This window comes from Mastacembelus armatus, chromosome 6 (assembly GCF_900324485.2).
Source record: "Mastacembelus armatus chromosome 6, fMasArm1.2, whole genome shotgun sequence".
NCBI classification, from domain to species: domain Eukaryota; kingdom Metazoa; phylum Chordata; class Actinopteri; order Synbranchiformes; family Mastacembelidae; genus Mastacembelus; species Mastacembelus armatus.
Genome location: NC_046638.1, coordinates 23,932,074 through 23,958,401, shown reverse-complemented (window position 1 = coordinate 23,958,401; position 26,328 = coordinate 23,932,074). Strand labels below are relative to the sequence as shown.

Here is a 26,328-nt window from a genome sequence, read left to right as displayed (position 1 = left end):
CATTATTTTTATTCATATTCATAGCATCTTCTTTATGTTTACTAACGTATTCATTGTTTTAAAAATGTTTTTATAAAGGCAGAAAGTGTTGGCTAATGGGTCACTAGTCCATCACAGGGCCACATAGAGACAAACAACCTCACACACTCACACTCACTCCTATGGGCAATTTAGAGTCATCAATCAACCTGACATACATGTTTTTGGACTGTAGGAAGAAACCAGAGTACCTGGAGAAAACCCATGCAAGCACAGGGAGAACATGCAAACTCCACACAGAAAAAGGCCCCTGATGGGTTTCAAACCAGCAACCTTCTTGCTGTGAGGAAACAGAGCTAACAACTAATCCACTGTGCTGCCCTAATTGAATTTTTATTCTTTAATATTTACACCAATGCTTTTAGTTCTGTGGCATGCCAAAATGTAATTACAAAAATTACCTATCTAGTCATTGCAGACCATCAGGATGCATGTTTTTTTTTATTTTATTTTATTTTATTTTATTCATGTAAAACCTGGTATGTTGGTTTTTGTTTTCAGTGAAGACTGCCTCTTTAATTTGTATGTTGGTGCTGCAGGCCCCCCTAACTATCAGAAGTTCTGATTTCTCTCAAACTGGTCTTCAGGACCTTCATCAAAACTGTAAAGCTTCCCATTTCCTCTTGTGGGCACTGTTGGTTTAAACAGAGCAATAATACAACTCAGCATTAAGATCTCATATTTTGGCATGCACACACACTCTTTACATTTGTCTTACCCTTGTAAGTGCCTGAATCGCCCGTTGTAGCACTGTGTCCTCTCTGTGTGGACAGAAGCTGGTCACTGTACTCACACAGCTAAGTAGACAATAGATGGTGTGTCTCTGTGGCTGTAATAATATTGAAATAAACATTAAAGGTCTGGCTCACAATGCAAAGATGTGTAAGAATAAAACCAAGATGGCATGTCTACAGTTGTTTCCTTACTTTCTTGAGCACATGAAGAGGTTTCCTGGTGTTCGCTCCACAACTCAGTCTATCTACATCTTCTGTACCCAGAACAGGCTCCTGGATGAGGTTGGAGAAAACAGTGTTTAACATGGTGGGGTATGTGTAAACTGAAATTCAAATATATCATTATTTTACTTCCCTGCTCCAGGGCAAATAGGGAATACTGGCATGGCCTCTTGTTTGTTGTCACTAACCCTTAGCTTCTCCAGCCAGGTCCACAACAGACAACTGAGAACATGAGGGTCTGACTCAGTGACCAGCAGAGCCCAACCACATTCACTACTGTTCAGCTTCTCCTGTTGAAAAGGTGAATGACAGTATTTAGTAATTTACTGCCTTAAAAATCAAATCAAAATGAACAGTTTCACACCAGTGTTTCACCTGCAGCAGAGCCGACCTTTGCAGTGTTGTTTCTCCAGGAAGACCGTTGTCTGCCATAGCTTTAGCAACAGCACGGGCCACTGATGTTGGGCCTGGGTTATGAAGGTTTCTGCTCAACTTCATACATCAGTGATAAGAGTATTTTAAAGATGTCACATAAAATATTTTTGTTATTTTCCAAGGTAAAAAAAAAATCACAGTTACCTCAATGTTGGAGCTGTATTTGCCAAGTGCCTTTTTAGCTGTGTACTTCTTTTTTGCACAGTTGTTTGTTCTTGTGCTAGATACTGGGATATTGAGTGTATAAGGTTCCTTTTTGGTGGTCTGGTGGCCTGGTGACAGTGTGGAAAGGACTGGTCTATCTGGTCTTAGGCCAGGTCGTATCGGATCCTGTCTTTCATTTCGAAGAGTTGAGGTGTAGTATGGGCTCTGTTCCAGACCCTTTTGGACAGAATGTAACAAAGTGAAAAAACCATCTATCAAAATTTTGATTTTTTTGTGACTTTATGTTATTCTGGATTCATAATATGAAATGTGATCTCATTTACTGTGATCTTGCTGAGGTCAGAGTCGCTATAGCTGCGTTTGTCCAGCAACACCTCTCTCTTCCTTTCCAAGAATCCCTGTGGCTCATCCCAGGAGGACACAGACCCTGAGCCCACCCACGATCCCTTATGATTCTCCCTCACCAGCGGCAAGTACTGTTTGGCCACCAGGGTCTTTCTCACGGTCCTGCCCAAAATCTTCAGTGCTGACCTCTTCTCCAGCTCAGCGTGGACCTCTGGAGGAGCAGGGAGACCCATGGCTAAGCAGGTGAGACGCATACACAGGAGGTACACCACCTAATAAATTGGTCATGACAAGGTCAGCAAAAAGGAGGAGGGTAACTGCTGTGCAGTATGGTCAGGTATGACAGGGTTACTGTAATATAATGATCAAATCCTGACCTTTGGTGTTTGTTTGAGGTTGCGTGCCTCTTGGCCATGCAGCAGCACCACCTGTCGGTTTAGGTAGTGCTGCAGGGTGAAAGGGGCTCCATGCCGCAGGCTGATGTCTGGATATTGGCCCAGCTGTGTACTAAGAAGGCGAGCAAAGTCAAACACCTGAGTGATCTGTGCCCGCGTCTGGATGGAGCGAGGCCGTTTAATCCGCACGTAGTGGATGGCTTCACTTGGGCTAATGCGCAGGGTGTAGATCAAATAACAGGCTATCAGGACACCTGTCGAGCAGTAAGGGCACAGCAGGCACACACAGGGAAACAGTGAATTTACATGACAGCATTGTGTTTACATGAACACTGAACTGTATGTTTATTCCTACCTGTCCTGCCCAGGCCTGCATGACAGTGCACAGCCACTCTGCCTTCCCTCACTGAAAAAGCCAAAACCTTCACCGCATCAATTATACCAACGAGAGAGGCCACACCAAAATCTGGCATCCCAAAGTTATAGAAGTAAACTGCAAATATAAACATATGCATATATATATATATATATATATATATTTAGTAACATCATGTAAATTTGCATAAAATAAACAAAAATACCCACTACACAGTATACGATGAAGTTCATCTCCACCTGGCACAATTCAAAGCTTGACTGTCTATTAGGATTGTTGATCTAAACTTTTTCAGTTAATTTACCCACTTTGTGATTGGTGCAGCTTTAATACTTTTAAGCCAAAATCATCTCATCAGGAAAATGAATAAAAATACGTAATTGTAACTTCTATGATGTGTATTTATTGTATCAAGATCTTACTGTCATTGTCCATGAAGATCTGGGGAGAGTATGTGAAACCACTTTCAGGGTCTAGTGGGGGTCCACAGTGAGCATGCTCCCCTGGGAGCTGCATGTTGATGATTGATCTGATGTTCAACCTGGGAAAAAGTCAAAATTAAGACATGGGTCACACTAGTGCCATGTTTGATCTGCAAAGCAAACTAATACATGCAACTACTCATGTAATATGCATATAGACACACTGCAGTCAGGGGAACAACAAACACCGCGGGAATAATAATGAACAGTGACTACCTTCTAAATTGTTCTATAATGTTGTACTTCTCAATTAGATGTTTGGATGGTCGTGTCATGGCAATAATGTCCTCTGTCACCCTGGGATAGTTAGAAAGTCACAGTCAGTAAAATGATACTTAACTGTTTTTACTATATCACATATCACAGCAACATCTATGAGACTGCAGTCAAATGGTCTCACCAGGAGGAGAAAAAGCCTCGAATGACTTGTTGATTTAATTTCCAGCACTCTGGTCCTTCATAGCGACAGTCTACTCCTCCACAGGCCAGTAGACAGAGGAGCTTGGGTGGGATGGCCTTCACCAGGTTCTCCCTGGGCTGGGAGTAAGAGGGCTGTGGTACTGGTATGTGCATCATCCTGCACACCAAAGTAAACACCCAAATCACCCTTAGGTATTATGTAAATGAGCCAACAGGCAACCTCATGTCAGTTTCTTGATACTACTCTCTCCATCTTTGACAAAGATACAGTTACTTACATTTTTTGTAGATGTGTGCCATTAGTTTTTTCCTAGTAGTTTCACGGGGGTCAAAACTAAAGGTGAATTAGCTTTTGCTTCAGCTGCATTTCTTCTAAAGAAAAGCCATAGAACTTTAAAAAGTATCCAAAATACATTTAATATTTAAAAATAATATATTTCAATCATTGAAATTCAAAAACTTACCTTGTTGTTTTATGCTTGTCTGTAAAATAATATATTCCATAAATGTATTGTGTTTAATAGTACAGAAAAGTAGAGAAAAATGCTGCTGAAAGCTGCAGAACATACATGCTTCTCTATCCTGACCCACCCTACTGCTGACCCAGCTTTGCTAAGCCTGCTTAGCTGTCATAAATACATTAGAACAGACATTCACACATCATAGCAAGCCAATTATATAATGCTTATACCTTCACCAATAAGGACTGTGTGAATGTCCTAATTACCTAGTACCAGTTAAAGGTTCAAACATGATTTTACATACAGTGGGTACGGAAAGTATTCAGACCCCTTTAAATTTTTCACTCTTTGTGTCATTGCAGCCATTTGCCAAAATCAAAAAAGTTCATTTTATTTCTCATTAATGTACACTCAGCACCCCATCTTGACAGAAAAAACCAGAAATGTAGAAATTTTTATGCAAATTTATTAAAAAAGAAAAACTGAAAAATCACATGGTCATAAGTATTAAGTACCTTCTGCAGGTGTCCCTGGTCCTGGAGCTGTATATTACTGATGTGCAGTTACTGGCCCCACCAACCTGCAGTGTCTCTCTGTTGTTTATTGTTGCTGTTCTTTTCTCTCTGCTCTATCCACTCACCCCAACCGGTCGAGGCAGATGGCCGCCCAAACTGAGCCCGGTTCTGCTGGAGGTTTTTTTCTTCCGTTAAAGGGAGTTTTTTCCTCTCCACTGTCGCCAAGTGCTTGCTCATAAGGGAATTGTTGGGTTTTTAGTTTTAGTTTTTGTAAAGTGCCTTGAGATGATTTGTATTGTGATTTGGCGCTATACAAATAAATTTAATTGAACTGAATTAAAGCTTAGCCTGCTCGGCTAATTAGCCGAATTAGGCGTTGCAACAAGTAGCTAGAACTTGTAAATAAATACCGACTCATAAACACAACATTAAACTTAACGCTAATCCATGTGCATAGGTCGTCTTGTTCCTTTTTTTTTTTTTTACAACAAAAACCCCGGACCATGCTCCTCCCGCCGAAACGGAGGTGGATTCAGGTTGGTCACTTGATGACGGCTGATGTGCTCTAAGCCACCATAAGAACAGGCTCAGCTTTAAAACTAGAAAACCTCACTATAACAAAACTAGAAGACCTGACCATAAGCATATTGTGATAAACAAACGTGCGCGTGCCCAGCGTGTCTGTCAGAGAGCTGTCTCTATGGCAACGTCGTCATAGTGAAGTTGACGCTAAACAATCAGTGTTTGGGTTCAAAGCTCATGCTGGGCTCTGGAGATAAAAGCTGGTGTTCAGGGACAAACACGGCAGGATTGGGATTTGTATGAGGTAAAATAATTTCTCTGTTTTCACACAGGGACTCGACTTACGCTCATTAGACATCTTGATTTTTGATACTCTGATTTCGGGCTAGCACTGGTTTCTCTTTACCCACAACTACCATTATACACTGGCTTGTACACGCAAATAATGACGTGTCTTTAATGTAAAAACTTCTAAAAATGGCCTAAATTAAGTAGCAGTGATTACTGCATAATTCAGTCAGAAATGATGCTTAGTTAAGTCCTTAAAATGTGCTCTAGTTCACAACTGTGACTAATGTAGAAATGAAAAAAGAGACAAGGAGGGAGAGACTAATATTAAATTAGCGTTAGCTAATAAATATTATAGAAATACATGTTTTTGTGTACTGCTGATTTTCATTCACCTTTTACCAATCGGGAACTTTTATTTTCTTCCGTTAAAGGGAGTTTTTTCCTCTCCACTGTCGCCAAGTGCTTGCTCATAAGGGAATTGTTGGGTTTTTAGTTTTAGTTTTTGTAAAGTGCCTTGAGATGATTTGTATTGTGATTTGGCGCTATACAAATAAAATTGAATTGAATTGAATTGAATTGCTATTATAAAATCTGGCAAAATATAAACAATTAAAACATCTTCAAATTTGTGTATTTAAAAATATATATTATTTTTAATCTTTTCTGCATTTTAAAGCTAATGTTGGGTTGAAAGGGGTATTTTCATATTTCTTTGGCAGGTTAGACAGGTGTGGTCAGTTTTACATGTTTTAGTGCCTCATATCTAGCTCAAATGAACACAGAGTGTTTATTATTGTTGTCATTTAAAAACACATGCGGTGATTATTATTGCTGCTCCTGCTGACATAGCGTTAACACTGAGGAGCTGTTCAGAATTGTGCTTTTTGTGTAATTAGTGGATTTCCATCACATCAGAAACAGTAAGGATTTTGCTCTTTAACAACGTTTTTCCAAAAAGAGAAAAAATAAAATATACATGTATCTATATGTATTTCATGATGTACTAGATCAGTGATTCTCAAACGTTGGGCGCGCCCCACCAGTGGGGCGTGACGCCGTGAAAGGTGGGGCACAGCGAACGGGAGTAAATTAGTCTAATTTTGTGTATATCCTAATTCATAATTTTCTTTACTGACAAACACCATACATGCAAAATAAAACAACCACATACAAAGAAACGTGTCATTAAAAAACACAAATAGAGGGAAACAAGAGGAACCATGGTGTGGGAAATAAATGTTTAACGTCGGCACTTAATCGTAGCGGAACAATAAGCAAACCCTCACGCAGCGACGCAATGATTAGTGGGCATAACAATGGATAAATTTGTTACACGGACCCCTAATAGAACAGGCGACTCCACGCCAGCAGACAAAAGCACGACAGACAGTAAGGTAAATCAAGCAAAAAGCCAGCCAAAAAGAAAATACGATGAAGCCTACCTGGGTCTTGGATTCAAAGTGGGGCTGGTGGGGGCAGAGGAGAGACCCATGTGTGCTGTGTGTCTTAAACCGCAGCATGAGACCCAACAACGCACCCCAATCTCACTCCAGTCAATAAATCACTCGACTTCGAAGTAATTACACAATTGCACTTTCATTTTATTTATTTTGAACTCTGTATTATTTATTTAGAAGTTATTTTGAATAAATTTGAACATTTTAAGTTTGAAATAAGTTTCATTGTCATTTTTTGGGGTGAAGTGGGGCTTGAAACTTTATGCTCGGCCTTAAGTGGGGAATGGCAGGAAAAGTTTGAGGACCACTGTACTAGGTGATACTTTTAAAGAGTTTTGGTTTTAACTTTAGCCATCTACTTGAGCTCCTGGAAGTGGATTTTTTGTCCCACAACATACCCAAAGATTTTTACTATTTAAAAACTTCTTTGGTGGGGGAGTGGGTGTAAGGGACCTTAAAAGCGCTCATATTTTTTGACTTTATCAATTTACTTTTGGTCAGAAGTGATCTATTTCTCTCAAGGTAATGGCAAGTGCTGATCCTTGGGTTGGGACCTGGAGGCCCCACAAACCAAGAGGGCCTATAGCTGCTCTCTATGGAAGCCCAGGGCCGAAGTACGCACTGCCTGGTCTCACAGGTATAGCCAAAATAGCTATTAAGCTAATATTGATGATGCACAAAGTTAATATTGTTCTCGGTGTCTGTCCTTTTTATTTCCCATGAAGGTACTTCTAAACACGACCCTACAAAATACAAAGCACCAATGTTCAGCTTTGGGACACGTCATGACCAGGCCAGTTCTGACTGCTCCCCTGGACCAAGATACATCATCCCATCCAACATCACCAGAGGGGGCCAAGACAGCACTCCTGCGTTTTCACTCCACAGTCGTCCAAAGGAGCCAGAATTGTTCCAGACTCCTGGACCAGGTCGGCAAAACACCTTACACGTGTGTCACGGCACATGGAAATTAATGATGCTGTCTTTTGTTATGTGAGTTTGCCCATCAGCAGTGTCTTTGGTGTTTTAGGGCACTATTACCCAGAACATTCAGGAAAGTCGATCTTCCGCTCTCCTCCTGCTTATTCTCTTTCTGGGAGGAGCAAAGAATTCACTACTAACCTAACACCAGGTAATATATTGTGTTTGGTGTCAATTTTATTTTGGCTGTGAATTACAAAGTTTCATAGCACAAAAGCTACAAACCTCATGTGTTACCTGAACGGCAGGTCCAGCCTCCTATTCTCTCCCCCCTGTGCTGGGGCATAAAACCATAGTCACATCAGCAGCTCCCACCTATTCGCTCTGTGGTCGCAGCAAAATGGGAAGCTTCCATGAGGATCTAAAGAAGGTATATTTACAAATTTATAAAATCAATTTTCTTAAAAACATTTAGAAAGCTATGTACTGTACTGTACTCTCTGTACTGCTCTTTCCTGTCTAGACTCCTGGTCCTGCTGCCTACAAAGTTGTGGACCCTTGTATTTACAGACAGAAACCTCCGCAATACAGCATGACAGGTCGCAATTTCACTCCTGGTGAAACCAGAGAGAAACCAGGACCAGGAGCATACCATCCTGAGCAGGTAAGATAAATCATTATATCTTAAACGGATCATCACAATGCCCTGAGATATTTATCATTTTGTTCATTCACTGCATATTTCTCTTCCTAGGTAACCTTCACAAAAGCAAAAGCTCCAAGCTTTTCCTTTGGACTGCGTCACTCAGAATTCATCTCACCCCTCATTGTAGATGTCACTGAATAAGTGCCCCATATCATCTCATTTTATCTGGAAATTTACATTACAGTATTGAATAAAGCAGAAAAAGCACACTGTTCAGGATCACTGAGATCATATTTCATTGCCACAGTTACAGACGTTGTTATATCCATACTTGTCACTTTGTTGGGGTTATGACCACAATCGATATTTGAAGTAAATTATACTGAATTAAAAACTGTTTTATCTTTGGCTCTTTTCTGACATTTGTATTAATCCAACCACAGTTCTAGAAAATTATAAAAACTGCATTACCTCAAATTCTTTCAAAATATTTGGTACACTGAACAATAGAAGTGTGCCTGTCAAACAAAGAGATGTTAATGGGAGTGAAATGTTTACTGTAGCTGGGTTATTATAACATAAAAGATAGGACTGATCTTAAGAACATCTGTAAGAAGGACTATGTTCTTGTAAAGTAAACCCTTTATAGTGATAGTTATTTGAATAAATGGCTTTACAATTTTATGAATATTTGAATGATTTATGTCCATTGTCCCATGCAGTTGGTTTTTTACTGAGCACCTCTCTAAAAGCTTCCTCTCTCATTGAGTACCACAAAAAATGTCTTAGGCCCTACTCTAAATATGTGCATGTCCTAAATTGGATTTAAATGGAGTTAAATGCAATACAAAACCTTTAAGCATTTATCTGCAAATTTGAATTTGACTTGAATATTTAACAAAATACTATTTGTGAAACATTTAAATATATTATTGTGTAATAATTATGCGTCAGAAAAAAATAAACAAAATCATGTATCTATAATGAACATGGATTATACACTTGAATATGTTAATGAATAAGAGAGACTTTTTAACAGGGATGTCTAAGGACGCCAGGAATCAGACGGAAGGGGTCTTTCTGGCGTCCTTGTTGCGTAGAGACGAAAACCGTTAGGGACATGATTCGACATCTACAAACTGTTAACAACGCCATCTAGCTAGCTAGATATTTAGATGAGTAGGTGATATGATTTAACTTTTCTTTATTCTACACCACAACAACATATACGGAACAGACATTTGACATTAGCAAACCCTGCCCAGGCGACTGGTAACAGGTTTGCTGTTAGCAGACGTTTGTCGGTGTGAACCGTGACGGTAACGAGCGAATTTCACAAGACAAATGTAATCTGTGACTGAATCTGTGCTATTCCCAGTTTCAGCTAACATCAGCCTTGTTTGAAGCGAGGACCAGTGAACCAGTGAAATGAGCGGTGCCGTGCCGAACCACACGCAAACTGCTAACCGACGGCAAGCTAGCTAACGCTCAGTGTTGCCGGATGCTAGCTCCTACAGGATCTGTCTAATCTTCGGGTGTTTAAGTCATAAATTCAGCCAGAAACGCGTTGGATAACATAGAAATTTTAGTTGAAGCAATAAAAAAAATCAAAAAGTGGAAAATGGCTAGCGACGTCGGCAGCATCCCCGAACTGGACCAAAAGAAATACGACGCAGATGAACATGTGAAGATAATCTGCCTGGGAGACAGCGCAGTCGGTAAATCTAAGTGAGTATTAACCAAGCAGCAATACACACAGGCCCTGTGGAGCTCTGCTGGTTTCCATGTGTCTTTACCTTACATCATCGCTTGCTTCTCTCTGCTTCTCTTGTAGGCTGATGGAGAGGTTTCTCATGGACGAATAGTATCCTTCAGCAGCTTTAGAAATTGAAAACGAGAAAGCATCTGTGTCTGATATTGTATAAGCCATTCTTTGCAGCCCTACGTTAGATTTTACATTCACTGTTTGCAGGCATGTGTCCATCAGAGCAAATCCTTAACTCTCTGAAGTCGTCCCCAACAGTTGTCAACCTATGCTTTGACTCTCTACAAATACACAGCCACTGTAGGAAACAAGATGGTAGCGGTCGGTATGTATTGTGCATTTGCTCTTGTCCTGCTCCCAGTGACCACATAATTTTGCAGAAAAATAACCTGTTAAGTATACACCATCATCATGGGCCAGCATCAGAATTCACAGTGCTTCTGAAGGAATGGCTTTTGTTTTTGATGCACAGATTTCTGGGACACTGCAGGCCAGGAGAGGTTTCAGAGCATGCATCCCTCATACTACCACAAAGCACACGCATGCATCATGGTAAGACCCTGTCAAGATGGTTTGAAAGCGGTTTCAAGACAGGTGTGTTTCAGTAATCATTTAGCCTTCTTGTCCTCTCTCCTTTAAACTGAGAACAGTTAGTTCTTAATCTCACAGAGTAAAGAATAAAATATGTTAGATGGATTGCTTACAAAGTTGTTAACATGATGTCTAAATCAGGGATGGGCAAAGTTGTTTTCCAACTATCCCTAACTTACCCAGTGCTGATTACCTGGATCAGCAGAGCAGTGGCCCACAAGGACCAGAATTGCACAAACCTTGTCTAAATGATGACCCTCATTTTTCAGCTGGTTGTGCTAAAATCTTATGGTTATGGTTAAGGTCAGCCCCTCATTTATGCATTTCACTTCCCCACTTGGTCTTGAAGAGTTTATCTCTCTGAGTGTAGACACATAAAGGAATTTATGATGAATTATAACAGGTGCAAAGGCAGCAAGGGTTTGTGAGATGATAGTTGGATTTTACCAGCTGAGCTCAGCAAAGCACACTGAGCTCTTATAAACTCTGCTTTCTGTTTAAGGTTTTTGATGTTCAAAGGAAGATCACATATAAGAACCTGGCTAACTGGTACAAAGAGCTGAGAGAGTACAGACCAGAGATACCTTGTTGTGTGGTTGCCAACAAAATTGATGGTGAGTATGGTCGTGACGCTGTGCATGGCCATACATATTCTATTGTCACAATGATTTTATTACAGCAGGAACGTGTTGGATCAACACACATTGATCTCATTGATCTTTTGATTCACTGTTTGACCAGCAAACATGACTCTATGGAATGTTTGTGTTTCTTTTGTGTAGCTGATTTGAAGGTGACACAGAGAAGCTTTAACTTTGGGAAGAAGCAGGGACTCCCATTTTACTTTGTATCTGCAGCTGATGGGACTAATGTAGTTAAGGTTTGAACCTTTGTTTATTCTCCAGCAGTTTTACACTTTATTGTATGTAATTTTACAAAAGAGAAATTCACAGCATGACATTTCAGCAGCGTTGACATTGCTCCTGTACTGTAAAATAAATTCAGTCTATAGTTTAGTATAATTTCATAAAGCATCCTGACCGACTGAACTGGTCATGTGTATTGAGAATGCAGACATTAACTGTCACAACAGATGTTCAGAGACATGATCAAGAGAGCAGTGGACTACAAGCAAAACCCCAGCGACTTCATGGATGAAGTATTACAAGAATTAGAGGTACTCCTTTCTGAATAATATAATAAAAAGCCTATTTTCTGACATGCTTGTGTGCTCTCTCGCCAACATAAACCAGATTATGCTTAATTAAAAGAAACCTCTTTTATTTTGAACCACTTGCTCTAGGAAACTCTGTAATTGGTTTCTAATCTGCCATTGTTGTTTTATAATAGAATTGACACAGTTTACTTTTCTAATGATTTTTTTTAATGTGAAAAAAGTGTCCTAATCTCCTTTCTTTGTTGCTGAAAAGAGTTGTTTAAGAGTTCTTGGCTAAAAACCTATTTGTACTCATTTCATTTTATTATATGCCTCTTACAGAACTTTGACCTGGAGAAGGGAGAAGATAATTCAGAAGCAGATGAGGATGAACTGAAAACAGATAGTCCCAAATTGGACTGACAGATTTTTATAGGTCCTAAAAAACCTTGTTATCTCTTGAACTACATATCCTCCTCTGGGGTTATTGCTGTGAATAGATTATGTTTATAGTGAAAATCTCTCTTGGCTTGTCAGTGACTGACAACATTAACAGGTACATTGCTTGTCCATATGTCATTTCTTTGGTTTTCACTATTGGATTGTAATTCTACTGCTGGAGGATGGCTGACTGTCTTTTAGTGAGGTTTAACGTTACTGCCCTCCATCTCTTCAGGTTCATCTAGCTGCTATTTTAGCATTGTCATTCATACATTGTCTAACATTTATTGTTTTAGTAATAGAATATCCTACAGAGAGGCTGAATGTTTTTAAAACCAACTACTTTGTGTGATGTGATGAGAATTGGAAGCATCGGTAGTTGACTCCCACAGAACAAAGGGAGCATGTGATTATGAACTGTATTTGCTGCTGTTCTCAATGATTGTGAAGTTCTGTGTACAATGCCAATGACGAGCTGCAGCTGTTGGCTGCTTTGGTTGCATTAATTTATATAACCAAGTTTGTTTGTTTTTTTTTTAATTCAAAATGAGGCCAATTTGTTATCTCTCCAACTGACCACACACTTACTGTGTCATCCAGCAGCAGGCACATCACTAGTCAGGTTCAAGATACAGCTGCCTGTCATATGTGTGCACAGACATCAGCTGCATCGTTTTGTACTCCTGTGGAGGTCTCAGCATTGTGAAATGTTCATGCAGCTGTCCTTCATTTGAGGAAGGTGTTTGCAGATTCATTCATTTCAGCAGGAGCTGTCATGAAACACTTCTGCTGTTTTCTGGCAGAAGCCTCAGTGTAGGACAGGGTGACATACACAATTCAGTTATTTCTGTATAATGATTCTTGTACACAGACCATGTATGTATATTTTTTTCTATTTATATTTGAGTGTTTTGTGTGGCATTTACCCAAAATAAATAACACTGGAAGAATTTTAAAACAATAAGACACTGAATGAGCAGGAACAAGAATTCAGTCCCCACAGTTCATTTTAATTATAAATTTATTAAATAATATAACAAACATATATCTCTGTGGTGGAGATCCCGGGCAACATCTCAGATCTTGCCTCAACCTTCACTGTCACCCTTACTCTTCTGAATGAGGACTGCTAGGTAGCTTCTGGATAACCTATATTTTAACTTGGGCTTTTATGTATTAAAATCAACAGGCGGTTTCTAATGCTGTAAGCATCCAGAAATCGCGGGGAGGGAAAGCTGAAGAGGATTTGTCTGGTCATCAGATGCTGAAAAGGGGAAGTTCACCTGTGAGACAAGGCTGAGGCATTGCAGTGAGACATCCACCATTCTAAACTTCACAGTGCAAACAAGGAGAAAACCAACAATTAAAGAAAACCCCTTTGATAAGATCACTGGTTCCAGTGGGTGACCAGGACCCAGTGGGTTTTTAAAAAGGTTACACTGCTCCCCCTACGCTATGTAGATTGTGCTTTGTTGATTAGAAAATAAGACAAAGATAACCCTTCACTGAACTTATTTGACCCAATATATGTAGGTCTGTTACATGCTGCTCATTTTGCATTTGTAGCTCTGGTAAACTCACACAACAATCTGACCCCCATAAGATTGTTTCTTCTAACCAGATCAGTCTGTGTTAGTCCAGACTGCACATGTCCATCTCTCAAGTGTTTGAACTGTTATTTGTAATTATATGGGAACAGTAAATATTGTATTGTGTGTATTTATATGGGAACAGTAAGCCAAGCTGGATAACAACCTTCATCACAGGAAAATTAAGCAACTGTTATCATTTTTATATATGTATTTCCACCTATAGGAAATACTGAAGGATCTAACAAATGTCTGTAGTTCTCAAGATTTCCAGGAGATGGCACCATATTATTGAGTCTAACAGCTGAAGAATGCTGTAACTAATAGTCCTAAAGCAAAGATAAATATACAGTTAAAAGTTAAGTTGTTTTTTGGCACATTTAACTTTGTTCCTCACCGAATCACCTCATATAGCATATCCAAAACTCATAAACTGAAAGTCTGAAAAAGGAAAAAGGAGTGCTGCCAGACAGAGTGGAGGGTAAGGAGCACAAATGCTATCTGGGAATGGGTGTACAAAACAGTGACACTGCATAGGCTGTACCTACACAGCTGCAAGATAAGTTGTAGTTGTCTTGCAATATAAAATGTGACAATGGTTTCGTTCAAAACCCCATGATAATCTCTCGATCTCTCTCTGTCTGTCTCCCCCTCTTGGGCAGGGTAGTCCACTTTTTGAAGGATGTCACTCAGGACAAAGTAAGAATGCAGAACAAAGATGTTCAGTCTGTAATTAGGATGTGTGTGTATGTGTGTGCATTTTTCTGTTTGTGTGACTGTTGTGTTTGTGTGTGTGTTTGTGTGACACAGCCACTGCCGGGAATCTCTGATGGTAATACAGTAAGGCTATAGTGGACTCCAAACACGTAGACCCCAACAATCAACCATACACTCACTTTCACGGGCACATTCTCATCGCTTCTCTCAAACAATACACACAAAATGGAACCAAGCATTTGCCCACACACACACACACTCACACACACGATGAAGAGGAACGACCACACAGAGAGATTCAGGGAATCCAGATACACCCATGCGCTTGGACGATGGGTGGCTTGTACGTTAGCACCTTGTCACCTTGTTTTGTGCAAATCATCCCCTAGTTCATAGTTCAGAGTTCAAAAGTTCAAGAGTTCATAGAAAGAATAAAATCTGCTCACCTTTTCCATAGGTGGTTAACTATGCATATATGCCAAACATTCATATATATATATCTATATACTTCTTGTTTTTCAAAATTTATATGAAATCTATTATATATACATTGCTTGAGATTTTAAAAAAGCAAATATTTGTAGTTTGTTCATTTTTACAAGTGTAAGTACATTTAGAATAGACAGGACATTAGTTTTTTCTGTCTTTTTTCTGTCATTCTAAAATTCAAATGAGTGAAAGATTTAAGTATCATGTTCCACGTGTTACAAAATCTACCCAGTGTCTGAGGGTAACAAACAAACAAAAATAATTGAAAAAGAACTATAAACACAAACCCAAAAAGCCCAATGAGTCTGGTTACGTAACAACAGAGTCAGAATGGAAATAATCAGTGAGGTCACAGTGAGGCAGTGAGTACTATTCCTACAACCCAGATACGACATTATATTTACCACCTGCTTTCAGAAACTGCTAATAAAATAGAAAAAGAAAAAAAGATGAAGACAACTTCTAGCCAAGTGAAACTGCCTTGGAATACTGTTGATGTATGGAGGTTTTAGTCGTAATAGTGAATACCTAGCCTTCTGGCAGAGAAAAGCTATGGAGAAAATGCTTTTTGTTGTTGTGTGAATAAAACTCACTGTTTCTCACTGCCAGCAGAAGCTACTCATGAGTACAATTGTAGATTTTTGTATTGTTAAAGAAAAATTCAGCTTTCTTTTACAACCTGGGCCTTGCTGCCACCGCTACTGATAATATTTGACTCACTTAGCAAATTGTAGAGGTACAGGGATGCAGCGGCATCAAAAGACACTGTCAGGTTGTAAAGTACTGAGTTTTCTTTAAGACCTTTCAGAGGAGTTCCCATCCCCAAAGCTTGATAAACCAAACACCTGCTTTTACTGTCTCACTCCATTTAAGCCCTTTACACTTTTTGTTTTTTATACAGGTAGACGTATATTGTAAGGAAAACATATTTACATTGATGAGTTCAAGCCCAATTTGGTCATGGTTTCCTTCTGCATGGGATGTTAAATTTTAAAAATATTTCTGATTTCTGGTACTCCCATGAATACTGCCTCCCTACTGGTGATGAGTAACACCGCAGTGCTTTCTCCTGACCTTCTTTCACTATACCAGACCTTATGCAGCCCGGTCTGAGAAGCATCCTCAGGTGTCACAGGGATGGAAATTTTTACTAGCCCCTTAAACATTTTCAGACTGTGTTGGTGTTAAAATGACCTCACAGGTCAGAAGTTAATTGGATAATACTAAAACAACAGCATCTCCATGCTAGTACCCCAAACTTCCATCCCTGAGTGATAAAGAGGCATAAGATGAAGAGCCCCTTTTGCAAACTACCTGTCTCCTGTGGTGGATACCTCAGAGACAGGACCGTGTCGCTAAATTCTGCAACTGAAGCAGTAGGGATGGGTGTCAACTGAAGTCTCGGCCTCACATTACGGGATGCCCTTTAGTATGAAGGAAGACCGTAAGAAAATAAATCAAACAACAAACTCTCTGTTCAATACATGATGCAACTCGCCATGCTACGGTTCAAGAAAGGGTGACCATAAAGAAAGTTGTATACCTATGACAAAAATCTAATTTCCATATCTATATACTTTTCTGTCAAATATATATATAGTTATATATATTTAAATGTATATAATTGGTAGAAATGAGTAAACTATTGGTGGAATAGATTTAAAGATTTCTCTCTGCCCTCTATACTAAAAACCAAAAACAGGTGCAGATTAATTCATTACATTTCCTCTTTGCAACACTGTCTTTTCTTCTGAAAGCTATATTTAGATACATATATATCGTATTATATAATACCTATATAATATTCCCTTTGGAAAACCAAAAAAAATGATTGTGAAAAAAGCCACGAGTGTTGGTTAAACATTCTCCAAATATAATAGATAGCACAGTCTGGGCACCAAGATGGAGGGGTTTTCTCCCATGGTTTACTTTGTGGAGCTCCACCTCTGGGCTCTAGAGTCTTCGGTTTAAAAACAACAGCAGGTGTAGAGAAGACACCTTTTCAGAGCTGTGTCAGCAATGTCCATAGTGCTGTTCTCATCACTGTTGATGATGATCTCTGTATAAATATTTTGAAAGGCAACTGAGCTTTCTGTTTGGAACAAAAACCCTTCCTCCTCTTTTACTCGAACCGCAAAAGGCTTTTAGAGGCCTAATAGATGGAGGGACAGAGGTAGAGAGGAGAGGAGTGAATAGTGAGAGAGAAAGTGTGGGTGGGGCTGGGCAAACAATTGAAGCAAATCACGTTTTAACTGAAGCTCGTGTTGCAAAGACAGACCAGAGCTCATTGTGAGGTCTGATCTGATTGGCTGCAGGCAAGGAGGTGGGCAGACACTGAGCGTCAGGTAGAGGTGGATGAATGCATTAGACTCCTCCTCTTCAGTGCATTGCTAAGTGCAGAGTATTCATGGAAAATGTGAAGTATCGCTGAGGATCACAAGTAAACATTTGTGATACAGAAGGTCAAAGCAGCTGGAGTAAAAGAGGAGCTGTATCTTTATCACGTTTTCATCAGCTTTTTCTGGGCCATTCCATCTTCATCTTCCACTGCAGCTGCTGCTGTGTCTCAGGGCAGGGGTCAGCTCTCCAGCAGCTGTTTCAGTGCTCGTTCAATGTTCATACGGTGTCCAACCCGCGTCACTCCCAGCTCTGCAAAGTCCTCCTTGGTTAGAGCTGGGAGGTGAGAGCCTTCAATCTCATGTTCCTGAAACCCTGCTCTGTGCTCCCCCAGATTGATGCTCTCCAGCCAGTCTCCGACGTCGTACTTGTTCCAGAGGTGGAGGGGTTTTTGATGGAAGGGCCGGAGCGCTAAAAGTGGTGACCCCAGCCCAGGGGAATGAGCGGGTGATGGCGAAGGGGAGCGAGAGCGGGAACGGGCGCTGGAGCTCCTCATTACAAAGCGGACCTCTTTAGGCTCCTGGGGCAGGCTGAGGCTAGAGGATTTGAGGATGGTTTGTGGCGGTGTAGTTGGTGAGGTCGGAAGGCCGAAGCCTGAGTATCGTCCAAGAGGGTCGCCCCGATCAGGTGAGCCTGAACCTGGGCTGGGGGTGCGTCGGGTGACGGGGTAACGGCTGCCTGGGCGGATGGTGTATGTGGTGCCGTAACTTCTCTGAGAAATGGTGTGGAGCTCGCCTAGGCTGCTGAAAAGTCTGATGAAGACAGAAGACAGAGAGTTTCAGGAATGGAGACGAGATGCAAGTGGACAATGTTAAAATAAAGAAGAAAAGGCCATCAAGCTTTGGGTTGCACAGTGTATATAATCTGCCATCATTTTTTCTAAAGATTAAGGTATGCAATCTAGAGGTTAAGACCAAGCTGGTTTCACATCACAGCAACATCAAAGCATCAAGTCGCACTCACTGGTGGCAACTTTTTGAGCTATTTTTAATATTCAGTCAAACATCACTTATGTCTTGCGTTGTTATTTCAAATTTATATAATTTATATACTATATTAATATATAGTATTACAGTTTTTGTCCTCTAATGAATTTAATCAAAGGCTACTTCCATGATGCAGTCTTCTTTCGTGAAGCCATTACTGTCAACACAAACAGCAAGATGCTCAGAATTAGATCATTTTCAGTATGAAACCAATTGCATCCCTTTTCATTGAAACTGTAGGCAGCACTAAACTGTGAGCACTGATTTCACATGTTAATATATGACAAATACAACACACATTCACACACAGACACACCAAATTTCATGTTTTTAGCTTCTTGCACATTTTGTGAACAGGTATGAAATTTATCATGTCTTTAAATTTCTGATGGAAGCAATGAGCATCATGAGCAGTATCTTTCTCCAAAGCTTCATTTAATCAAACAAATGCCTAGAAGTGCTGCTAATGCCTAATTTTACTCTGCCTGTCTACCATGTAGGTTATGATCTCATTGACCAACCAACCAAGTCTTACCACCTACAGCATGTAGAGGAACAACTGTACTAAAACAAACTGGCAATAATTCTTCAGCAAAAGATGCTCCAGTTCCCTTCACAGGTACAATAAATGCTGGTTTATCATTTTATTTGTGAGTCTGTTTTCAAAATTGTAACAAGCACAAGTCTTGTAAAAGAATGAATGAATGGCTGATTACCCATTAGTATACTACTGATCTAATGATGTAAAGTATTGTTAGCAGAGTGCAGAGTGTTGGATCAGAAATTAGTGCTAGAGTTTTGTCTGCCTTGGTGCAAGCAGGGTGTAACAAAGAGGAGAGGCCTGCGTATGTGAAATGGTGAGTGCAGTGGTGTCTTTTTCATTCATGCATGTTAGCCAGTGTCTCATGTACAGCATGTTCTTCTACTATACATGTCTGGAACCTTTAATATTGGCAAGATGTGGACTAAAGAGTTGACTGGAACAAAGGCAGCTAGGCAGCACACAGGCCGGAAAAATGATGAGACTACGGAGAGCTGACGGATATGAAATGAGCTCCATGCGCACTTACACAGTCGTCCCGCCCTCCTGGGCGCACAGTCAGTTCTAGACCAATCAGATCAGAGCAGCAGGGCGGAGCATGCAAGGTGAGCAGAGAGAGAGCAATGGGAGAGAATGTTAGCATCACTCCATGAGATGCAGCCTGCCAACCAGACGCATGGGGGCCGCTTCACCGACTCTGCTGTCTTTGACATACCTTGTGAATGTGTACACATGTATGTCTGTGGCTGTGACATCTATTAATGTGTCTGTGTGTGTTTGTGCATGGGCATTACTGATGGATTAGCAGGTCAAAGACAGCAGAGCAGTCTTCAGCACCAGAAGGTCTGACCAGTGGGCTGCATGAGAGAGAAATGAGCACACTATTCACATATCAAACACTGCATGAATAAAAAACAAATAGACAAACAAATAAAAGGGGGCACAAGTTCCTCGACTTTTGTCCTCATTTGAAATAATGCAGACTTACAGAACTACCACTCTTGCTGCCAAACATACATTTAAATATGTGGTTGGAAAAGACTAGTTATTCATTTACTACACTGTATATATGAGATGTGTGCATATGTGTTGTCTAATCAAGAAATAAAACTGAAACATTGTTTTCCATTTCAGTGTGATTTAAGAAACCTACAGTGTCCAATAAGCAAGACAGTCATGGACCATGGCCATCCTCAACACATTCACTGAAAAACAAAACAAAGTTATGCAAATTACATAAACAGAAACCCAAAGAGCACAACTGAAATAAAATGAGAACCACAGGTTTTGAAAACCACCCAAAGCTATGATACACAGCAGTGAATGAGGTGGATAGAAGAGACTCAACACAGCAGCATGTGTGGTTAGTGAGGGGGATTTAGATGAGGCACATGGTGCATTACGGTTATGATATACTGTATGTGAAATGTTTGTGTACATGAAGAGACAAAAATGAGGAGGCAGAGACACAAATAATGGTGTGCAGGATCTTTGTCACAGCCTTGGACAGCAGTTGTTTTTAATGGAGATGGTAGGGATGACTTTGATTGCATAATCTCAGGAAAGGGAGTGTACTACATGATATGTTTGATATCATGGTCACCTTTTCCATCCAGGGATCAATGACTGATGACTGAATTTGGCTCAGCATCACATGGAAACTATTGCACATATTTCATTTGTGGTCATCCAAGCAATGCATTGACTGAAGAAATAGGGGTTTTCAACCCAAACTATTGTGATAACAAATAACTATTACAGTATAGTAAGAGTACAGTACTGGTAAAGGGGTCAGCCTACAAAACATGATAATATGGTATTTACAATACAAAATATGTCCAGAAACAACACAATATAACAACAGCAGCCTTCTGTTATCACCAAACTATACTTCTACTTCCAAGCAGAAGGCAGCACTCACTTCCAGTGCCAGCATTAGCATGAAAAGCCATTAGCCCTATAGTGTCCAGCTCTAGAGAAACTGGTTTTGTTATGTAACTGATGTTGTTGACCCCTGGACTGAAACACAAACATGTAAAATGCTTTCTACTGTAGGTGTGTGAGGTGTTATCAATATTATTTTGTCTCAGTTCCTCCTGCTGACTAGGAAACATTTTATTTTAAAAATATTAATATCAATATTATTTTGTCTCAGAACAAAGACCCAAAGAATAAAGAGCTAACTCAACTGCATTGGAAGAGTGCCTACAAACACTGAGACAGATAAATGACTTTCCTCCTCTAAATAGCACATCAAAATCAATTTGTGTTAATTTCATGGCTGAGTAAAACTACAGTGTTCAGTCTTCCAGTATTAGATATTAAAATGTCAAACCATAAAAAACACAAGTGGATCAAGGCAGGTTATCGTGCACCTGAGGAAAAATTCAAAGTGAAATCCTGAGAAGATCAAAAGTGGGGAGACCACCATTTATTCTGACAGTTAGGCCATGTGGCCTGACCTTGGGACTTTTGACAAGGTCAGGACTTTGTGTGGTTGTCTTGTCATTAAAACGGCTGCTAATGCCAAGATCATGAGGGGATGGTTTAAACACACACACACCATTATAGTTCATTCATGTTCAAATATTTCTGAAAATACATCCTTAAATCTTTGAGGGCATCACTGATATTCAGGTTGGATAAGGGACAGTGTTAATAAAAAAGGCGCATGTTCTAGCTCTTATGAAATCTATACCAGTGATGATTACAAAGAACTGTAAGGATGCACTGTGCATGATTTGAACAAGAACTCTACGGAAGGCTCAAGGAAAGGGTCATAGGTCATAGGTTAGATTTATTGATGAAAGTGTGAAATGAGGACAGGCTTTCGGGAAGTGCATGCCTTCAAGCCCTGTTACCTTGTTTGCACCAACAAATAATCTATTACACACACACACACACGCACACACACACACACACACACACGGATGGAGTAGAACTGTCACTATGGAAACAAGGACCAGTTTAAATCTAAAACCAGAGCCATCAATTGTACTAAAAGTACTACTGTATATTTACAAAAATAATCTTTTTACAGTTTATGTCCTTTTTTAAAATTAGTTATATTCTAAAAAATAAAAAACTTGCTATGAAGAAATGCAAACAAGGTAACATCAATATCTAAAAGAAAGTACATGAGACAAAATGTATAAAACAGCTGTTCTCTTTCAGTGGGATTAGTTGATAGGCTTGTTAGGAAAAAAATATATGTTAAAAAGCTTTGGTTTACCCTAGAAACTATAACCTTAAGGTTGGTTTACTCTCCTCGGTGTCCGCACATCTGCAGAAATATAAAGGACTTCATTGTACTTTCAGATAAGGAGTGAAAAAAGAAACTCACTGATAATAGACAATAAACTGTGCTTCAGAAGCTTCAGATTATTCTGACTGTGTGAGAAGTTTGTTTTTTTCTCTATATAACTCATACATGCGTTCTGTTTACTGATGCTCCATCATACAGTTTTTGCAAGTGCAAAGAGATTATCCACTGTGATGTAAATGAAATATAAAATGTTGATAAACACAAGAACAAAAATCATAGTGTCTGATTATGCATTTTGATGAAACTTAAAATCATTATTCAGATCATATACTTTGTTAAATCAAGTTGTGCCTTACTAGATTTGCTCTTACCTGGCACCAGCCACAGGTGACTTCCTCCCTGGGTCAAATGATGCTCCCAGTGGTTCCTCTCCTAGCGACCTAGTATCTTTATTTAGCTGCTGTAGTCGTGAACTAAGCTCTCCCATAACTGATGGTTTTGCTACCTCATCTGCACCCAGCCCCAGTCCCAGACCACCAAGATTGCCCAAACTCCCAATACCAAGCCCAACCCCTGGCCCACGTGGCTCCACTGGGTCCCCCCACAGCTTAGACCTCCGCTGGAAGAGGTAGCGTGGCTTGGTAGGGGCTAGTCCAGTCACTGAGGCTGAACCACCTGAGGGAAGTCCAGCTCCGCCAGCTGCAGCAGCAGCCAGGGCAGCAGCTTGTTGTTGTGATAGCAGCTCGCTGTCAGAGCTCTGCTTCAGCAGAGGGTCCCTGAAGGTGACGGGGCCTTTGCTGCCTCCTATCTGGGACTTCAGTCGGGGCTTAGGAGGCACTGGCGGCTTGTCGAGCACAAAAGTCTGCCCGTCAGCATAGGAGGTGTGTGTGGTGTGTGTGTCGGCAGGCTCGCCGCTTTCTGAGGACAATGTGGACATGCTGGAAACCGTAGAGACGGTGCTGGTGGTCTCGAGATGGTGGTCTCGTTCTCTCTCACTGGAGCTGCGTGTGTCAGCCTCCTCTACACCTGAGTCAGCTGCAGAGCCAGACTCGCCCACCGGTGGGGGCTCCAGAGGGTCAGAGGGCTTCCCTGAGACAGCTGCTGCACTGGGGGGAGGTGGGGGCTGGGGAAGCTGAGGCTGGGTGGGGGTCACAGTCGGGGTTGAGAGAGTTTGGGGTGTCGGTGTTGTAGGGGTGGTGGTGGGAGAGGTGGCAGGTTGAGTTGGGGACACGGGTGTCCCCTGTGCCTGTGCCAGCAGCCCATTGGCAAACTCATCGGGTGGTGGAACAACACCAATCTTACGTAGCTCCTCTCTTGTTTCCTCATCACTGGAGGACAACATTGCAGGGGGCAGGGTCACTGTGTACGGATCCACATCCTCTTCAGAGCTTCCCTGAGCCAGACTCTTATCTTGGGCTGGACTGGCAGGACGCTGAGTTTGAAGCTGGGCCTGGAGTTGGGTCTGGGGTTGGGAGACAGAGGGACTGGGGGACTTAGCCTGTGGACTTGGAGATTTGCTGGGCTCCATGGACGTTGGAGCAGGTGTCTGTTCTAGATCTGAACCCATTCCAACGGCCTGGCCATTACTGGTAGCATGAACCATGATTAGTCCTGCTGTCTTCTTCTGCGAAGTATCCATAATACTGATCAGCATACTTTTCTTGTCCTCTAGTCTCTTCTCCCCCTTCCTCTCCTCTACTCTGGCCTCCATCTCCTGCCGGAATGATACGGGCGAAGGTGACGTGGCCCACTGTGGTTTAGTAGGTTGGGAAACTAAAATTGATGCTGGGGAACAGCCAACACCATACCCAGCTGCCTTGGCGCTTTTAGGTGAGAAAGGGGGAGATGTGGTTGCCCCTTCCCCATGCGGAGACTCTTTGGTCTGAGTGTCAGTGAATATTATGCCCTGGCCTGCCTGCTCCTGTTTAGTCCTAGGCTCTGGGCTACTAGTTGGGGACTGGCTCTGGGAGGTCAGGGCCCTCTCCCTTGCGGCCAGCGCAAGAGCCAGTGGTGAGTTGGGGTCCAGGGGCTTTCCAGTGAGTGGATGGATAAATGTGGTCCCACTAGGTGAGGGGCTCAGGGCCAAGGCAGGGGGAGGAAGCTGTCCCAGATCTCTGGTGAGCATCCGTTCATCGATAGAGTGAGACTGAGTCAGAGAGGGGGAATCAGAGCTGGTGGTAGACGCCCCCTCTATGGTCCCAACAGAAAGGAAGACAGTGGATTTCCTCTGTTCTTCTAGGCGACGCTCACGATCTTTTACTGCTCCAGCAATTGCAGCGGCAAAGGGACCTTTACTCTGAAACAATATCTCTCCCTGGGCACGCATTCGCTCTCGCTCAGCCATCAGCTGCTGCTGGTAATATTCTGCACGGCTGGTGTGTGTGTGTCCATGGACATGTGGGTGTCGTCCTGAGGGTGAGGTCTCTCTGGAGTGGGCAGCAGCTATGGCCAAACTAGCTTTTTCTTGTGCATCTTCCACCTGCATTATGAAAAAAAAACATACCAAGATGAGAGTGAAATAAACCAAACCAAAAAAACAACCAAAACAAAACAAAAGGAAAACAACAACAACAAAAATCATCCCTAACATTCAAAATACCTGAAGTTGTTTCACCAGGGGACTTTTCTTCCTCTGGGGCTTGGTAGGTGTGTACAGTCCAATGCTAAATTGACCCACATTAGCATAAGGGTTGTCAATCACCCGGCCCTTTCTTTTAATTCGCTCAGGTGGTGTAGCAGCAGCAGGACGGGGAATTTCTGTAGGTTCTACAGGTAGATGGGACGAGTCCTGAAGGATGATCATGGAGCGGGCTTTCTTCTGTCTCTCGATGTGTGTGGCCTGCCGCTGTGCGGCCTCGTAAGGCAAGTCCAAGGAGGAGGGCTTGAAACTGGAGCGTCCTCCAGGCTCATGGCCCTGACTCTGGGTCCTAGATGGGGGAGGAGGGGGGCAGAAGGCCGGGGGAGGACCAGTGTCTAGATAGTAAGGAGGAGGTGGTGGTGCTGTTTGTGGAGGTGGAGGGATAGGATGAGGCTGTGAGTGGTCTCTTAGACTGTCTGTCATAGAGGAACTGCGGGGAAATCGGTGCTCGCCTGCTATGGCAGACAGCCGATCCTCCTCAGTGGCACCTGATGAGGGAGGAAAGAGCACAGATGATCTGGTGATGGGGAGGAAGCTCCTGCAAAAGAATAATTTTATACTAGCCTATACCAGCCTGCCTCACCAACACTATACAGGAATACATCCATCTGTAAGTCTTCTACTTCACAGGGAATAATCAGGTGACTCAAGCTCTGACAAACAATCATCTAATAATCATAGGATTCTATTCATTTTTACCCATTTAATTCAACATTCATTTAATCTGTGAACTTGAAAACAGGAAAATCTGTATTAATACAGAGATTATTAACAAACACTAAACAGTGAAAAAGTAACAGATCTATTTCGATCTACTTACTCTGATGCAATAACTGGTCATAAAATGTGATCACAGGTAAGCTAATAATACACACACACAATTACATTCTTTCATGTCTCTATGGGACAAACCCATTTAACATTCACAGTGCTAGTGGAAAAGTAAATGAACCCTTGATTTTAATAACTGGCCAAACATCCTTTGGCAGCAATAACCTCCAACAAGCACTTCTAGTAACTGCAGACCAGACCTGCACAATGTTCAGGAACTTAGTCATGTTCTTTCTTGCAATGCTGCCTCCAAATGTTCACCATGACTTGTGCATGGCAAACTCATGAACCAGCTCTGGTGATTCATTTAAGCCTTTAGTTGTTACTTGAGTTTTTTTTTTTTTTGCCTCACTGTTCATTCTACATTCAACTAATCCAGGGAACCACTTCAATGGAGAGTAGCCACTGTAAGAAATCTTCTCCATTGAGAGACAATTTAACTGTGGAGTTGGAAAAATCCCTGAACTGTCAGAGTAACCCATCCCAGCTTTATGTA

The 26,328-nt window shown here is 41.3% G+C and overlaps 4 protein-coding genes across 9 annotated transcripts in view; 2 read left to right on the top strand and 2 right to left on the bottom strand.

Annotated features, from left to right (window-relative positions):
• Positions 1–539: 539 nt before the first annotated feature.
• LOC113133237 (protein tyrosine phosphatase domain-containing protein 1) lies at positions 540–3,779 on the bottom strand. Its single transcript, XM_026311911.1, has 12 exons — positions 3,594–3,779; positions 3,410–3,490; positions 3,134–3,252; positions 2,691–2,828; positions 2,318–2,589; positions 1,919–2,212; positions 1,575–1,811; positions 1,371–1,487; positions 1,184–1,285; positions 966–1,046; positions 758–868; positions 540–671 (listed from the first exon to the last, which is right to left on the bottom strand). The coding sequence occupies exons 1-12, from the start codon at positions 3,767–3,769 to the stop codon at positions 585–587; spliced, it is 1,815 nt and encodes a 604-aa protein (XP_026167696.1). The 5' UTR covers positions 3,770–3,779; the 3' UTR covers positions 540–584.
• A 1,545-nt stretch (positions 3,780–5,324) lies between these two features.
• On the top strand, positions 5,325–8,830 carry cimap1b (ciliary microtubule associated protein 1B). 4 transcript variants are annotated; one of them, XM_026311570.1, is made up of 7 exons: positions 5,325–5,415; positions 7,382–7,496; positions 7,585–7,788; positions 7,890–7,991; positions 8,089–8,210; positions 8,304–8,444; positions 8,535–8,830. In XM_026311570.1, the coding sequence occupies exons 2-7, from the start codon at positions 7,385–7,387 to the stop codon at positions 8,625–8,627; spliced, it is 774 nt and encodes a 257-aa protein (XP_026167355.1). In that variant the 5' UTR covers positions 5,325–5,415; positions 7,382–7,384; the 3' UTR covers positions 8,628–8,830. The 4 variants fall into 4 exon arrangements, with proteins under 4 accessions (XP_026167355.1, XP_026167356.1, XP_026167354.1 ...); XM_026311571.1 differs by having other exon boundaries at positions 5,328–5,415; positions 7,361–7,496; XM_026311569.1 differs by lacking the exon at positions 5,325–5,415 and adding an exon at positions 5,967–6,796.
• A 684-nt stretch (positions 8,831–9,514) lies between these two features.
• On the top strand, positions 9,515–13,343 carry rabl2 (RAB, member of RAS oncogene family-like 2). Of its 2 annotated transcripts, XM_026311448.1 has the most exons (9): positions 9,517–9,605; positions 9,805–10,154; positions 10,261–10,290; positions 10,437–10,516; positions 10,664–10,785; positions 11,285–11,396; positions 11,565–11,662; positions 11,876–11,959; positions 12,281–13,343. In XM_026311448.1, the coding sequence occupies exons 2-9, from the start codon at positions 10,048–10,050 to the stop codon at positions 12,359–12,361; spliced, it is 714 nt and encodes a 237-aa protein (XP_026167233.1). In that variant the 5' UTR covers positions 9,517–9,605; positions 9,805–10,047; the 3' UTR covers positions 12,362–13,343. The 2 variants fall into 2 exon arrangements, with proteins under 2 accessions (XP_026167234.1, XP_026167233.1); XM_026311449.1 differs by having other exon boundaries at positions 9,515–10,154; positions 10,664–10,743.
• A 92-nt stretch (positions 13,344–13,435) lies between these two features.
• Positions 13,436–26,328, bottom strand: part of shank3a (SH3 and multiple ankyrin repeat domains 3a) — a 249,953-nt gene continuing 237,060 nt past the window's right edge. Inside the window, exons 15-18 of one of the 2 annotated variants that reach the window (XM_026310746.1) lie at positions 24,963–25,489; positions 22,735–24,842; positions 22,346–22,381; positions 13,436–18,323 (exon numbers count right to left, since the gene is read on the bottom strand). In XM_026310746.1, the coding sequence (XP_026166531.1) occupies positions 17,753–18,323; positions 22,346–22,381; positions 22,735–24,842; positions 24,963–25,489 (3,242 nt within the window). In that variant the 3' untranslated portion in view covers positions 13,436–17,752. The remainder of the gene's footprint in view (positions 18,324–22,345; positions 22,382–22,734; positions 24,843–24,962; positions 25,490–26,328) is intronic. The other variant, XM_026310747.1, reaches the window with a different exon arrangement.

Excerpts from the sequence above, each read along its gene's own strand:
- LOC113133237 (XM_026311911.1), bottom strand. The coding sequence starts at position 3,769 with ATGATGCACATACCAGTACCACAGCCCTCTTACTCCCAGCCCAGGGAG. Across the intron at positions 1,812-1,918 it reads CTGACCTCAGCAAGATCACA|GGTCTGGAACAGAGCCCATA; the intron begins GTAAATGAGATC and ends TCTGTCCAAAAG. Across the intron at positions 1,047-1,183 it reads CCTGGCTGGAGAAGCTAAGG|GAGCCTGTTCTGGGTACAGA; the intron begins GTTAGTGACAAC and ends AACCTCATCCAG.
- cimap1b (XM_026311569.1), top strand. The coding sequence starts at position 6,719 with ATGGATAAATTTGTTACACGGACCCCTAATAGAACAGGCGACTCCACG. Across the intron at positions 7,789-7,889 it reads GTTCCAGACTCCTGGACCAG|GGCACTATTACCCAGAACAT; the intron begins GTCGGCAAAACA and ends TTGGTGTTTTAG. Across the intron at positions 7,992-8,088 it reads CACTACTAACCTAACACCAG|GTCCAGCCTCCTATTCTCTC; the intron begins GTAATATATTGT and ends CCTGAACGGCAG.
- rabl2 (XM_026311448.1), top strand. The coding sequence starts at position 10,048 with ATGGCTAGCGACGTCGGCAGCATCCCCGAACTGGACCAAAAGAAATAC. Across the intron at positions 10,517-10,663 it reads AAACAAGATGGTAGCGGTCG|ATTTCTGGGACACTGCAGGC; the intron begins GTATGTATTGTG and ends TTTGATGCACAG. Across the intron at positions 10,786-11,284 it reads TGAAAGCGGTTTCAAGACAG|GTTTTTGATGTTCAAAGGAA; the intron begins GTGTGTTTCAGT and ends TTTCTGTTTAAG.